Source organism: Ornithorhynchus anatinus, chromosome 4 (assembly GCF_004115215.2).
Source record: "Ornithorhynchus anatinus isolate Pmale09 chromosome 4, mOrnAna1.pri.v4, whole genome shotgun sequence".
Lineage (NCBI taxonomy): Eukaryota > Metazoa > Chordata > Mammalia > Monotremata > Ornithorhynchidae > Ornithorhynchus > Ornithorhynchus anatinus.
Genome location: NC_041731.1, coordinates 31440073 through 31454925, shown reverse-complemented (window position 1 = coordinate 31454925; position 14853 = coordinate 31440073). Strand labels below are relative to the sequence as shown.

General features: G+C 49.4%; 1 protein-coding gene across 1 annotated transcript in view; it reads right to left on the bottom strand.

The window, feature by feature from the left end:
- COL27A1 (collagen type XXVII alpha 1 chain) overlaps positions 1-11544 on the bottom strand; it is a 241942-nt gene extending 230398 nt beyond the window's left edge. The window contains exon 1 of the mRNA XM_029062843.1: positions 11092-11544. Coding sequence (XP_028918676.1) covers positions 11092-11144 — 53 coding nt within the window. The 5' untranslated portion in view covers positions 11145-11544. The remainder of the gene's footprint in view (positions 1-11091) is intronic.
- Positions 11545-14853: the final 3309 nt, after the last annotated feature.

The following is a 14853-nucleotide window of genomic DNA, read 5'->3' as shown; positions in this document are numbered from 1 at the left end:
GGACAGGGACCGTGATCAACCCGATTTGCTTGTAACCACTTCAGCGGTTAGTACAGTGCAAAGTACATAGTAAGTGCTTAACAAATACTACAATTATCCAGGGTTTTTTTCCTCTCCACCCCTGGGAGCACTGAGCCGAGGAATGCATGTGGAGCCCCACTTCCAGGCTGGTTTGATGACCTAGAGGGGTCATTTTTCTAATGGTCCCTCAGAGACAGAAAGAACTCACTCGCCTATTTACTTCCTGTGACACTGGCTGGGTTTAGGGCTAAAAGACGTGGAATAAATGGGCATCAGGGGAGATCTTTCAGCTGGCTTCATGGATAAGCTGTAGGCTGGTCTGTCTAGGGTTAATTTTGCCTTCCAGCTCTGTCCAAACTCCATCCTCTGCTGCTGAGTCTCCTGGGAAGAGCTGAGGTTGGAAATCCAAGTGTTTTCTTTCAAATCAAACTCTTCTCTCTTGAGCCACTGGTCTCCAAACTACTTTCTGGACATCAACCTTTGGGCCTGGGTGAAGAGCCATATTTATTCATCTTCTCAAACTGCAGAGGGGGTGAACCCACAAGGTCTTTTCGATGTCAAATGTTAACTGTAGGGGTCATGAGGTGGTGGATAAACACAGTGCGGCTGCAGGAACTCTTGGTCTCAAAGTTGGATTAAGAGAAGAACTGCAGAGAGGTCAGAAAATACTAGTAGCAGCTGTGGCCCTGGACTGAGCCAAGTCTTTGGACCACTCTCTCTTTTTTAAAAAAAATGACATTTGTTAAGTGTTTACTGTGTGTCAGGCACTATTCTAAGCATTGGTGTAGATGTAAGGCAATTAAGTTGGACACAGCCATGTCTCACGGGGGCTCACAGTTGTAATCCCCATTTTACAGATGAGGTAACTGAGGCAGAGAGAAATTAAGTGACTTGCCCAAGGTCACAAAGCAGACAGATGGCAGAGCTGGGACTAAACCAAGGTCCTTCTGACTTCCAGGCCTGTGTGCTATCCACTAGGCCATGCTCCTCTCTTCCAGCCCATTGCTTAGCATTACGAAGAAGAGAGCTGCGGCCAGTCACAAAAATGCCTAACCCGCTCTCCCAGAAATGTAGATGGAAAATGTGCATATATCTGCATATAATTGCATACATCTGCCTTTCATTTTACAGTCTCCTTAAATGTCAAAATGGATAGAATCCCCAATCTGCCCTGCTCCCTTCCAGCCAGGGACCCCTGCTCCAGCCGTGGCCAGCCGAGTTGGCCCCTACCGAGCTAATGGTTGATCTGGCTCTGACAGCCACCGGAGACATCTGGAAAGGGCAGGAAAGTGGGATTGGGAGGAAATCAGGACAGGAAGGTGATCTCCTCATAAAAACTATCTGGAGAGCCAAAGTTCAGCAACAGGAGCTCAGAGAGGAGCAGAGTGGCCTTTAATGATTCTTTGGAAGTCAGAGATCTCTCTTGACTTGCTTCAGTTATACAGGCATTTGGTACAGTGCTTGGTGGATGCTCAAACAATACCATTACTTCTACTTGAAGGAAAATAGGGGGAGAATTTAGAAAAGGCCTGGTGGAGAGGTCTCATAGTCCAAGGCTCGGGAATTAGGAGACAACTCTCCTCAAAGGCAGCAAGTTGATCCTAAAAAGCTTAATGAGGCATAGCTTCTGAAAGATGTTTGTCTTGTGTGGGGGAAAAAAAAATCAACTGAGGAGTGGACCCAACAAGTTAGCTCGGGCCCGTGGATAGCAAGAAATTAGGCTGGAGTAGTCTAAGGACTGTGGGATTCTTTTCTTGAAATGTCCTGTTTTTTGGAGCTTCCTGTCTCTGGTCTTAGTTTCTCCTCCATTTTTGAAAAGACCCAAGATGGAGGTGGGTCATGGCATGACTGGAGACAGGAATGGAGAAGGGTTTGGTAATACTGTCTCCACACATGCTAACCCACTGACTGTCACATGCATGCCAACCTTTTCTAGCACAGAAGTAGCATGGCTTGGTGGATAGAGCACGGGACTGGGAATCAGAAGGACCTGAGTTCTAATTCCAGCTCCATCACTTTGCTGTATGACCTTGAGTGAGTCCCTTCTCTGTGTCTCAGTTGTCTCATTTGTAAAATGGGGATTAAGAGTATGAGTCCCATGTGGGGCAGGAACTATGAACAACCTTATTAATTTGTATTTACTCCTGAGCTTAAAACAGTGCTTGGCACATATTAAGTGTTAAACGAGTACCATAATTATTATTATTCTTAGGAGAGGAAGATGGTGTATAGTTTCCTTGAGCTGGATGAGGAAACTAAGGCACAGTCAGTGCAAGAGGTTCACCCAGGATCCCAGAGGGAGTGAGAAGCAGAGCTAGGATCAGAATCTAGCTCTTGTCCAGGGCTCAGAGAAGTGCAGATGCTGACAGCCGGCATAGCTCTGCTTTCTTTTAATCAGAGAATCCCTGCCCCCACCTCACTACCTTAAATAGCCTTTTATTCTTGGAAGCACAAAATGCTTTGGAATTACAAGTATTGTGTATTTATTTTCCAGAAGTCTTTAATGGGATGACCTAGTCACACCCACAAGTGGGTGGGGGGAGGTATTCCCCCCCTTACTCATCTCTCCATTATACTGATGAGGAATCCGGTGCAGAGAGAGTTCACAGGATTGGCTCAAAAGGACTCAGGGTATCAGTGGCAGAACCAGAACTAAAATCCAGGTCTCCTGGTTTGTCCACTAGACTTCTCTGACTCCCCCTCTGAAGAATCGATCATTGGCTCCTGGGGACATCCCAGGGTCCCACTTCAGGGGCAATGGTTCTAATTTAGGAAGACAGCACAGGGCTTTTTTTATTAACAGAAGGAGAAAAAGCTGACTTTGGAATCAAGGCATGTTTCTGAACTCTCTCTGCTGGAGATTTGGCTCGTTGGTCTGGGAGTGGAGGACGGGCTGGTTATTTTGTTACCATTTGAATCCTGTTTAGATTACTGGTAATAATGTTTAGTGCTTGGTCTTTTTCTAAGGGCTCTGCTCACCCATGCTTCTGTTTGCCCAGCAGCCTTGCTGGCTTCTGCTCCAACAGCGGGGCTGCTTTGTCCCAGGAAGAGGAATGACAAGGAAAAGCAGAGAAACCAAATGCCCGAGGAAGCCAAAATCAAAGGAAAATAAAGACATTGAGTCCTGAGGTGAGGTGAACCTTTCCTGAGGAGGAGTCCTTAGACTTTGCCTTCATTCATTTCCCCTCGACAAATCCCTATCAGGGAGCTCCTAAGGCAGGATGTTCTCCTTCCAGTTCCTCCTGGGGAAATCAAGGCCAGAGAGAGCAGGGAAGCAAGTTGTTCCCTCAGCCACCCAGTGCTGCAAAATTCAGGCTTCTCTGGACTCATTTTTAGTACAGTCCTTTGCACCCAGTAAGTGCTTAATAAATGCAATTGATTGACTGATTGATGGTTTGATGGGCAGAGCAACTCAAGACCTGAAGCACTGAGATCAAACTCTAAAGTCGGGTCAGAGGGTTCCTCCCGATGTCAAAACCATGTTGCAAGGGAGCTAGGGTGGCTGGGTTTCCCTGAACCCAACAAACCAGGCCCCACATGTGGTAGACTGTATGCTTGTTGTGGGCAGGGAACGTGTCTACCAACTTTGTTATATTCTTATATTGTACTCTCCCAAGTGCTTAGGACAGTGCCCTGCATACAGTAAATGCTCAATAAATACGAATGATTGATTGAGGTCCCAGCCTCATGGGTGAGACTTTGCCCGCCCCCTCCCCCCGCCATTGGCTCAGAACAACGAGGTGAGAGTTATAAAGGGAAGAGCTAGTTCAACTCAGGCAAGGAAACTAAGAGTTTCCATTGTTTTGGTCCTTTTTTTTTAAAATGGTATTTGTTGAGTGCTTACTATGTGCCAGGCACTTACTAAACACTGGGGTAGATTCAAGCAAATTAGGTTGGACACAGTCCCTGTACGACATGGGGCTCACAGTCTGAACCACCATTTTACAGATGAGGTAACTGAGGCAGAGAGAAGTGAAGTGACTTCCTAAGGTCACACAGCAGACAGTTGGTGGAGCTGGGATTAGAACACAGGTCCTTCTGCTCTATGCTCTATCCACTAGGCCATGTTGCCTCTGATTGCATCCTTATTGCATTCCTGCCTACCCTGCCCCTACAAACAGCTGGGACAGTTGTAAATCCCTTTCTCATGTGGGTAGTTGGGGACCTGGGTCCGGCTGGCTCAGCTCCAAGGTCAGTCTCAAAAATGTACATCATAGTGGCCTTACTGTGCCATCCCCCCCAAACTCCGAAGGCCTGAGGAGGAATACTCAAGGGGCAGAGGGGAACACAACCATTTGGTTGCCCAAACTCGCTCCACAAGGACTAAGGAAAAGGGACTGGATCTCTTCTGTTGGAGACCAGGAGGTGGCTTGGAGGCTCACCCAGCGACTAAGAGGAAGAGGAAGAGAAGTGAGTACCAGGGGAGCCCCGCTAGGCAGAAGGCTCACTCTGCTGTTTCTCCCAACCTTCTTGATCAGTTCCATGATTGTCACGTACAGATCAAACTCCACATCAAGTGGCAAGACATGATCACAAAGAACAAAGTCCCGGAAAGACAGTCCTAGCATGGAAATGACTTCACCTCAACGCGGTAGCAGTCGTATGAGAAATAGTAGCAGTTGTGGGACTAGGAGTAGGAGAATGAATAGGAGGATTTGAGCCCATTGTAGGCATAGTGTACTGCATTAAGCATTTGGGAAGGAAAAGCTTCCCCGAGTGGAAAATGGCCAACACTTGGTACCCAAGCAGCTGCTTTCTAGTGGAGCCGAAATGGGAAGCGGAAAACAAGGAGGACAAGGGGAAGTGTTTTAAGGATGTGGGAAAACAAAACCTCAGACTCGACTGCATCTCAGCTGAAAACTAGGAAAAACTGAGGCAGATGGGCCTGAATACTATGCTGTGATCCAAAAGGAAGCAGCTCTTGGGGTGTTAGGAAGATTGAGAGATAAAGAGGCAAAAGTGAAAACAGCTCCAGGCACTGCAAATAATAAACAGGATTGACACAACAAAAGACATTCTGTGTGGTCAGAAGCACATTGGCCTTTTCTCACACACAAACATGCACACACAAACACACACACACAAACGCACACACACATATACACAGCCTTCACTAACAGTTGTATATATATGGGCCCCATGTGGGACAGGGACCGTGTCCAACCTGACTGACTTGTATCTACTCCAGGGTCTAGAACAGTGCTTGGCACACAGTAAGTGCTTAACAAGTACCATAATAATAATATACAAAGCAGTCTGAGTTTGGTGGTGAGGAGACCTGGGTTCAATCACCTCAATCAATCAATGGTATTTATTGAGCATTTTGTTCAGATCACTATAACTAAGCGCTTGGGAGAGTACAATACACTAGAGTAGGTAGACATGATCCCTGCCATGAGGAACTTACAGACATCTCTCTATAGAGAGGGAGACAGGCATTAAAATAAATTATAGATATAATATGGAGGCAAATGGGGGAAATGAGGGTTTAGTCAAGAAAGGTCTCTTGGAGGAGAAATGGTTTTAGTAAGGCTTTGAAGATGGAGAGAGTGGTTGTCTGTCACATATGAAGGGGGGAAGGAGTTTCAAACTAGGGGGAAGATGTGGGCAAGGTGTTGGTGGCAAGAAAGATGAGATCAAGTAGGTTGGTGTTAAAGGAGTGAAGGGAATGGATTGGGTTACAATAGGAAATCAGTGAGATAAGGTAGGAGGGAGAGGGCTAATTGAGTACCTTAAAGGTGATGGAAAGGAGTTTTTCTTTGATCCAGAGATGGATGGACAACCACTGGGGGGTTTCTGAGGAGTGGAGTTTTTTTAGAAAAATGATCGTCGCTCTGACTTGCTTCCTTTGCTCTTTCCCCCTCCCCTGCCCCCCCCGGTCCTGGTCTCCCAGACCCACAGCAATTATGTATATATCTTTAATTTTATTTATTTGTATTGATGTCTGTTCATTTGTAATGATGTCTGTCTTCCCCGCTCTAGACTGTGAGCTCGCTGTGGGCAGGGATTGCCACTCTTTATTGTTGTATTGTACTTTCCCTAGCTCTTAATACTGGGTTCTGCACACCGAAAATTCTTAATAAATATGATTGAGTGAATGAATGAATAAATGAAGAGAGCAAAGAATGGACTAGAGAGGGGAGAGACAGGATGTAGGGAAGTCAATGAGGAAGGAGGCTGGTGCAGGTGTCAAGATGGGCTATAATTGCTTGGATCAGCATAAAGAGGAAGAGGCAGATTCAGGAGATGTTATTAAAATAGGATCAACAGGATTTGATGACAGACCGAATATGCAGATTGAATGGGAGAGTTGAGTCAAGGAGAGGAGTGGTTTTAATCCTAACTTTGCCACTTGCCTGCTGTGTGACCTTGGGCAAGTCACTTAACCTTTCTGAGCTCATTTCCTCATCTGTAAAATGAGGATAAGATAGGTGCCTTTCCTCTTGGATTGTGAACCCCTGAGGGACAGGACACATGTCTAATGCAGATTCTCTCCAAGCACTTAGAACCGGAGTGTAGCAAGCGCTTAATGAAGGACTACCACTACTGCTGCTTAGATTGAGGACAGGGACTGTGTCAATCAGGCAATCAATGGTATTTACTGGTTGCTTACAATGTGCTCAGCACGGTTCTAAGAGCTTGGGAGAGTACTTGTACTTAGTCCAGCAATAGCACAGTGCATGGGGTAGGTACAATGTGAATGGAGAAGCAGCGTGGCTCAGTGGAAAGAGCACGGGCTTTGGAGTCAGGGCTCAAGAGTTCGAATCCCAGCTCTGCCACTTGTCGGCTGTGTGACTGTGGGCAAGTCACTTAACTTCTCTGTGCCTCAGTTCCCTCATCTGTAAAATGGGGATTAAGACTGTGAGCCCCACGTGGGACAACCTGATTCCCCTATGTCTACCCCAGCGCTTAGAACAGTGCTCGGCACATAGTAAGCGCTTAACAAATACCAACATTATTATTATTATTATTTAAAAAATAATAATAACGAAAGGATCATCTAGTGGCCCAAAAGGGTTGATGCAGGAATGACTTACTTAGGAGGGAGGATTCACCCTTGCCCAGCAGGCTAACCAAAGCCAGCAGGGAAGGTTGTAAAAGACCAAGGGCCCCAAGCCCATGGCCCCAGGGTAGCAAGCACAAGGGCCAGTGTGATCACACCCATTTGGATTTGCTCTTTATTCATCCTTTCCTCATCCCCACAGCACTTAGGTAGATATCTGTAATTTATTTCTTTATATTAATGTCTGTCTCCCCTTCTAAACTGTAAACTCGTCGTGATCAAGGAACATGTTTACCAACTCTGTTGTACTGTACTTTCCCAAGTGCTTGGTACTTAGTATTCTGCACACAGTAAATGCTCATTAAATATGATTGACTGATTGATTGACATTTAGAGACCAGGCCGTCCCAGGAGAGAAGCTAGAACCCTGTGCAAAAGACGGCAAAGAATAAGGACTGGAAGCTCCTGGGTAGAGGAGTGGAGTTAATCTTCCTTCCTGCTGGCCAGGCACAAAGCACCTCTCAGTTCCAGGCGTTCCAGGGGCTCCAAGATAGGGGAGCTGACTTTGATCTAAAAACTGCTCCGGGCTCTGCTGCAGGGCCGGTCCCAGTGATGGGAAGAGGTAGAAGGCCAAGGGGTGGAAGGCTGGCCGGCTGGTAGCACTGCCCTTTCCTCTGCTTCATTGCCTCTTGGGGGGGTGGGCTGCTGAAATCAGGCTTCCCTTGAGGACCCTCCCACCTCTGCTGTCCTCAGCACCAGAACGTCCCAATTTCTTCCTCCCCGGCTACGCCTCCTGAGCCAGATGAAAGTGCAGCCCATGGACCCAGCTGGCCCCAGGCCTGCTTCTGTGACCTGTTCTCTAGTTGGGTTGGCCCTGCCCTAGTCTCTTGAAAGAGCAACATGGGTGATGGAGAGAGACCCGAGCTCAGGCGAAGGCCTGGCTCATATGTGGACAATATGGAAGCATATGGAAGTACTTAAATCTATAAGTATTCCTCTATGCCCAGCCAGAGGCGCTGGGTCTGCTTGCGCAGGCGCGCACACCCCTCTCTCCCCTGGCTTTAAAGCAGATACAATGCACACACAGGGAACTTTAAAGCAGATAAAATGAACTCACACATGAAACAGATGCAATGAACACATACACCCCGCTTTAAAGCAGATATACACTACCCGCTTTAAAACATATGCAATGCACACACACCCTCCTTTAAAGCAAATGCAGTGCACAGACACTCACACACAGAACTTTAAAGAAGAGATGATATTCACACACCTAATAATAATAATAATTGTGGGATTTGTTAAGTGCTTCCTATGTGGCAGGCACTGTACTGTACTGCGCAGGGGTGCATACAAGCAAATGGGATTGGACACAGTCCCTGTCGGATGTGGGGCTCATAGTCTTAATCCCCATTTTACAGATGAGGCAACTGAGGCACAGAGAAGTGAAGTGACTTGCCCAAGGTCACACGGCACATATGTGGCAGAGCCGGGATTAGAACCCAGGTCCTCCTGACTCTCAGGCTCTCACTTAACACATGTGCGCTTTAAAGCTCATGAGGTGCATGCACCCTTTCACATCCAGAGAACTTTAAAGCAGATATGATGCTTCACACACTTCACTTGAAAGCAGATCAATCAATCGCATTTATTAAGCGCTTACTATGTGCAGAGCACTGTACTATGCTTTTGGGAGAGTACAGTACAACAGAATTAGTAGATATGCTCCCTGCCCATAATGAGGTTAAGCAGATGCAATGCATACACACGCATCTGGCTTTAGAGCAGAAGCAAAGCACATGCACACACTCAGTCAGTCAGTGGTATTTATTGAGTCCTGATTTATGCAGAGTACTGTATAAGCGCTTGGAAGAGTACATGATAACAGACACATACAAACACAATCCACTTTATATCATAAATAACTTATTTACTCATTAATTTTAACGTCTGTCTCCCACGAAGACTGTATGCTCACTGTGGACGCATCTGCTAATTCTGTGGCATTGTGCTCTCCCAAGAGCAGCATGGTGTAGTGGATAGAGCACAGGCCTGCAAGTCAGAAGGTCATTAATTCTAATCCTGGCTCTGCCACTTGTTTGCTGTGTGTGACCTTGGGCAAGTCATTTTACTTCTCTGTGCCTCAGTTACCTCATCTGTAAAATGGGGGTCGAGACGGTGAGCCCCATGTGGGACAGGGACTGTGTCCGACCCAATTCATTCATTCATTCATTCAATCGTATTTATCGAGGGCTTACTGTATGCAGAGCACTGTACTAAGAGCTTGGAAAGTACAATTCAGCAATAAAGAGAGCCCATCCCTGCCCACCACGAGGTTACAGTCTAGAAGATAGTTTGTCCACCCCAGCCTGGCACATAGTAAGCGCTTAACAAATACCAGAATTAGTATTATTAGACTCTGAGCCAGTTGTTGGGTAGAGATTGTCCTATTCATTACCGAATTGTACTTTCCAAGCACTTAGTACAGTGCTCTGCACACAATCATCGCTCAACAAATACAATTGAATGAATGAATGATTCCAGTGTTCTGCACACAGTAAGCACTCAACAAATACTATTGAATGAATGAATGACTACAGCGCTCTGCACATAGGAAGCACTCAACAAATACGATTGATTGAATGAATGACTACAGTGCTCTGCACACAGTAAGCGCTCAATAAATACAACTGAATGAACGAATGACTACAGTGCTCTGCATACAGTAAGCACTCAATAAATATGATTGAACAAATTATTACAGTGCTCTGCACACTGTAAGTGCTCAACAAATACAATTGAATGAACGAATGACTATGCATTCATTCATTCAGTAGTATGAATGAATGACTATAGAGATCTGCACATAGTAAGCGCTCAATAATGCCACTAACTGATCGATTAAAGCAGATGTAGTGGCAGGCCGAGCTTCGCTGGGACCAGACAGCGAGCGAGCGAGCGCCTGAAGGCGAAGGGAGCAGTGTGATGATGATGAAGAGCCAGGGCTTGGGAGTCAGAGGTCATGGGTTCTAACACCAGCTCTGCCACTTCCCAGCTGGGCAAGTCACTTCACTTCTCTGTGCCTCAGTTTCCTCATCTAAAATGGGGATTAAGACTGTAAACTCCACATGGGACAACCTGATCACCTTGTATGCCCTCCGAGCGTTCAGAACAGTGCTATGCACATAGTAAGCGTTTAACAAATACCATCATTATTATCATGATGAGGATCCCATGGTGGGGCAGGGATTGTCTCTGTTACCGAATTGTACGTTCCAAGCGCTAAGTCCAGTGCTCTGCACATAGTAAGAAGCAGCGTGGCTCAGTGGAAAGAGCCCGGGCTTGGGAGTCAGAGGTCATGGATTCTAATCCCAGATCCGCCATTTATCAGCTGTGTGACTTTGGGCAAGTCACTTCACTTCTCTGTGCCTCAGTTCCCTCATCTGTAAAATGGGGTTGAAGATTGTGAGCCCCACGTGGGACAACCTGATGATGTTGTATCTCCCCCAGCGCTCAGAACGGTGCTTTGCACACAGTAAGGGCTTAACAAATGCCATCATTATTATTACATAGTAAGCCCTCAGTCATTACGATTGAAGGAATGATGATAGTATTTGGTAAGCGCTCACTACAAACGTCCAACGCGGCCCGGGGTCGGGGGGAGCGGGGAGGAAGCTCGTTAACCCTCGCCTGCCCGCGTAAGGCCGCCGAGCAGTGAGGCCGGGGAGCCGGGGCGGCGGCTAGGTTGGGGATCGGACCAGGATCGGGACCCCTCCGGCCTCCCCGCCTCCTCCCCAAAAGCCTCCCCCGCCGGGGGAGGGTCCGTCCCGGCTCAACCGTGGGAACGGAGCCGCCCACTGGGCTTCCCGGCCCACCTCCCCAGGACCGGCCCGGGCCTCCAACCTCGGAACCGGGGATCCCGGGGACCCCAAAAGAAACCCAACCCCCCCACCCCCAAACCCTCCCTCCAGCCCAGAACGGGGGGGGGCGGTCCCCTCTGAATTAGAAGCATCAAGCCTCCCCCCCTCCCCAATTTTCGGCAGGAGAGCGGACTTTCTACTCACCCCCTGGGTGCTGCAACTCTGAATCTGGAGACCGGGGCTGACTCCGGCTCCATCACGGGGGTCCTACTTCATTCTCTCCTTTCCGGGGGGCAAATTCTCAGCGCCATCCATGGGGAGAGGGGCGCAGCGACCCCCGGGGTGGGGGTGAGGGGTGAGGCTGCCCCCACCGCCCCGGAGTCGCCGGACACCTTCCTCCTCCTCCTCCTCCTCTTCCTCCTCCTCCTCCTCTTCCTCCTTCTCCTCCTCTCGCTCCTTAGTATTCCCATGTAATTCCCGCCCGGCGGGGCCCCACTCGCCCGGGGGCTGGAGGCGGGGGACCCCGGAGACGATCAGACGAGGAGGGAAGCAGGCCCATGGTCCCAGGAGTCCGGTATCCCTCGCTTTCTCCTTTCTTTTCAATCGCCCTCTCTCTGTCCTCTCTCTTTCTATCTCTTTTTCTCTGTCCTCTCTTTCTGTCTCTCTTTCTCTGTCCTCTCTTTCTGTCCCTTCTCTCTTTCCCACTCTCTCTCTTTTTCCTCTCTGCCTATCTCTCTTTCTCTGTCCTCTCTTTCTGTCCCTCTGTTTCTCTCTCTTTCTCTGTCTCTCTTCCCCCTGGTCAATTCCAGTCCTTAGGCGCAGGGCTGGCCGGGCTGGACATGGGATGTTTTATTTGCGGGAGGAGGGCTTCGCTTGGCCCTGCGGATGTCCCCTCCAGGAACTCTCCTCCGGACTTAGAGGGAGAGCAAAAGGAAGGATTTGGGAAAAGGGAAAATGATTTAAAGGCTTTTTCCCTCCCCACTCCCCCCCTTCCCCACCTCCCCCCTCCCCCCCCGCCCCGATCCCAGCCTCTCTCTCTGCTGCCCCCTTCCGACGCCGTGCGGTGCAGCAGCCTCAGCCCCGGACCGGCCCAGCCCGGCCTGTCCCGGGAAAGAGGTCCGCAATCAGAGGGCCTGGGGGATGGAGGGCCCCAGGGCCACTCAGGGAGAGAGGGGATCCCCCAAACAGCTCCGGCCTCAGGACCCCCCGACCCTCCATCCCAACTCCCCCAGCCTCCGGAGGATGTTCATGGGGTCTGGACTCCCAGGCCCTGGATCGGGGTCCCCACCGACCCGTCCACTCCCATTGAGTTTGCCCGTTATTGGGCAGGGATTGTCTCTATCTGTTGCCGAATTGTACATTCTAAGCGCTTAGTACAGTGCTCTGCACTTAGTAAACGCTCAATAAATACTATTGAATGAATTGAGGGTGCACACGCCCGTCCACCCCACCCACCCACACACTCCTGGATCCTGCTGGAGGGGCAGGTGTCAGCCCCTCTGGTTTGCTCCCATTGCCATAAATCCGGCTTCAGGTAGCCCCGAGGGAAGGGTACCTACAGTCTCAAGGGATGCTGCCCCCCTCCCGCGGCGGACAAGCGACTTGGGGTGTCTTGGTAGAACTGGAGTGGACACAGCCCTCTGAAGAAGGGCTCAGCTAGCCTCTGGCCACCAGCCGAATGGTCCGGATCCTTCCGTGTTTTTCATTCTCCCTCACCTTCACGATCCTGATACCCAGGTCCGGGGCGCCGGAAAAATCCCATCCCAGGTCGGAATCTGGAGGACCAGATTTCTCATGCCAGAGCAAGCGGGGTGGGTTTAAGACCCAACAAAAGACCGGCGAGACAGAGAAAGGGCGACCTCGAAATGATCCCGGAATTCCCAGAGCTGTGCGCTCACATGCACACACACGCACATACACACATTCACCATGGTTTCACACCTAAACACGCGTGGGGGGCAGGAGGGAGTCTGGCGATCGATCAGAATTGCACACGCCAAGCTCTTAGTACAGTGCTCTGCACATAGTAAGCGCTCAACAAATAGTTTTGCATGAATGAATGGATCAGAAGCAGTCTAGCCTCACCACCCCAGTTCCCTCCATTCCCTTCTCCTCCTTCTCCCCCCATCCCTCGCCTCGCCCTTCCACCACACACCCAACCGTCTTGCCCCATTGATCGCATTCTTTCTCCACTTACTTTGCGCCGAGGTGAGAGGTTGTGCAGTCTCTCCTTCCAGCCCCTAAATTCATTTGTATTCATTGGTCCCGGCAGCTAAAAAAAATCTGATCCTGGTTTAATCACAGCGTGATTCAGGAGCTGAGAACCCGAAAGCACCAAAGGCCTTCAGGGTCATTTGGTCTGGACAGAAAGAGATTAGATCCCAAGTTCAACAGATAATCCTCTCCAGGGCTCCAGCAGAACCAATTCTTCCTGGACTGTCCTCCCAGTGTGTGGCTCATGGATGCTGAGGGGAGGGAGGGGTGAGGGGGACCTGGAGCTATCGAAGGCTCTGGTCGGGGCCTGATGTGAAGAGGTGGGAATTAGAAGACTGCCCTTGGTCCTTTTAAATAGCTGCCGCCGGGGACATGAGCTGGCTCCACTGGGCCAGGTGTCCGGTTTCAGCAAATATTGAAGTCGTGAGCGAGGATTTTCCTGCAGGGGGCAGAGTCCACTGCAGAGTGGACACGGGGAGAGAAGGCCTCGAAGCTCGGCTGCCCTGACCTGCCCAGAGCCCAGAACCGGGCGGTCCCAGGGGTTCCCAGCCTGGTACCGCACCCCACACTCCACAGAGAAGCAACAGGCTGGGGAGGAGCCCTGCCAACCTTTTCATGGCAACCTTCAGATGCCTGTGTCACCCTCGTGGTGTTTTCCAGCCAGGGGTGTCTGTGGGATGTGTGTGCGTGGGTGTGTGGGGTGTGTGTGGGCGGGGTGGGGTGGTAAGGATTTTCCTACCTTGCTCTCTGAATTCCCCTGGAGAAGCTCCGTTGCTGTGGGAAACACCGCTTTGAATTTCCTGACTTTAGGGGCATGGAAAGTGTCAATCCATGAAGGTTTCAGGGAGTTATCAGAAAAAAAACAAAACAACTTCACCTTCCTTTGGTTGCTCACAGGAAGAACACAATCATAAGCCATTTCCTAGGATGATTCTGTGGTGAGGCTCACCTCCACGTGGAGTCTGCAGATTATAAATAAGGGATAAGAGTACTGAATTTAGCGGCTCAACTCTGTGCCTGGAGCACATTTAGGTTGCATTAAGGTGATTAAGCTTCAGTCCCAAATTCTAGGCAGTACAAACCAATGCTTTATCATCGCTTGCACTTTTCAGGGGTGGTTAGTCAGTACTTTATTACCAGACATCAGACTGACTCCATCATCACCATTCATTCATTCAATAGTATTTACTGAGCGCTTACTATGTGCAGAGCACTGTACTAAGGGCTTGGAATGAACAAGTCGGCAACAGATAGAGACAGTCCCTGCCGTTTGACGGGCTTACAGTCTAATCGGGGCAGACGGACAGACGAGAACAATGGCAATAAATAGAGTCGAGGGGAAGAACATCTCGTAAAAACAATGGCAACTAAATAGAATCAAGGCGATGTACATTTCATTAACAAAATAAATAGGGTAATGAAAATATATACAGTTGAGCAGACGAGTACAGTGCTGAGGGTATGGGAAGGTAGAGGGGGAGGAGCAGAGGGAAATGGGGGGAAAGAGGGTTAAGCTGTGGAGAGCTGAAGGGGGGGCAGTAGAGGGAGAAGGGGTGCTCAGTCTGGGAAGGCCTCTTGGAGGAGGTGAGTTTTAAGTAGGGTTTTGAAGAGGGGAAGAGAATTAGTTTGGCAGAGGTGAGGAGAGAGGGCGTTCCAGGACCGCGGGAGGACGTGGCCCGGGTGTCGACGGCGGGATAGGGGAGACCGAGGGACGGTGAGGAGGTGAGTGGCGGAAGAGCGGAGCGTGCGGGG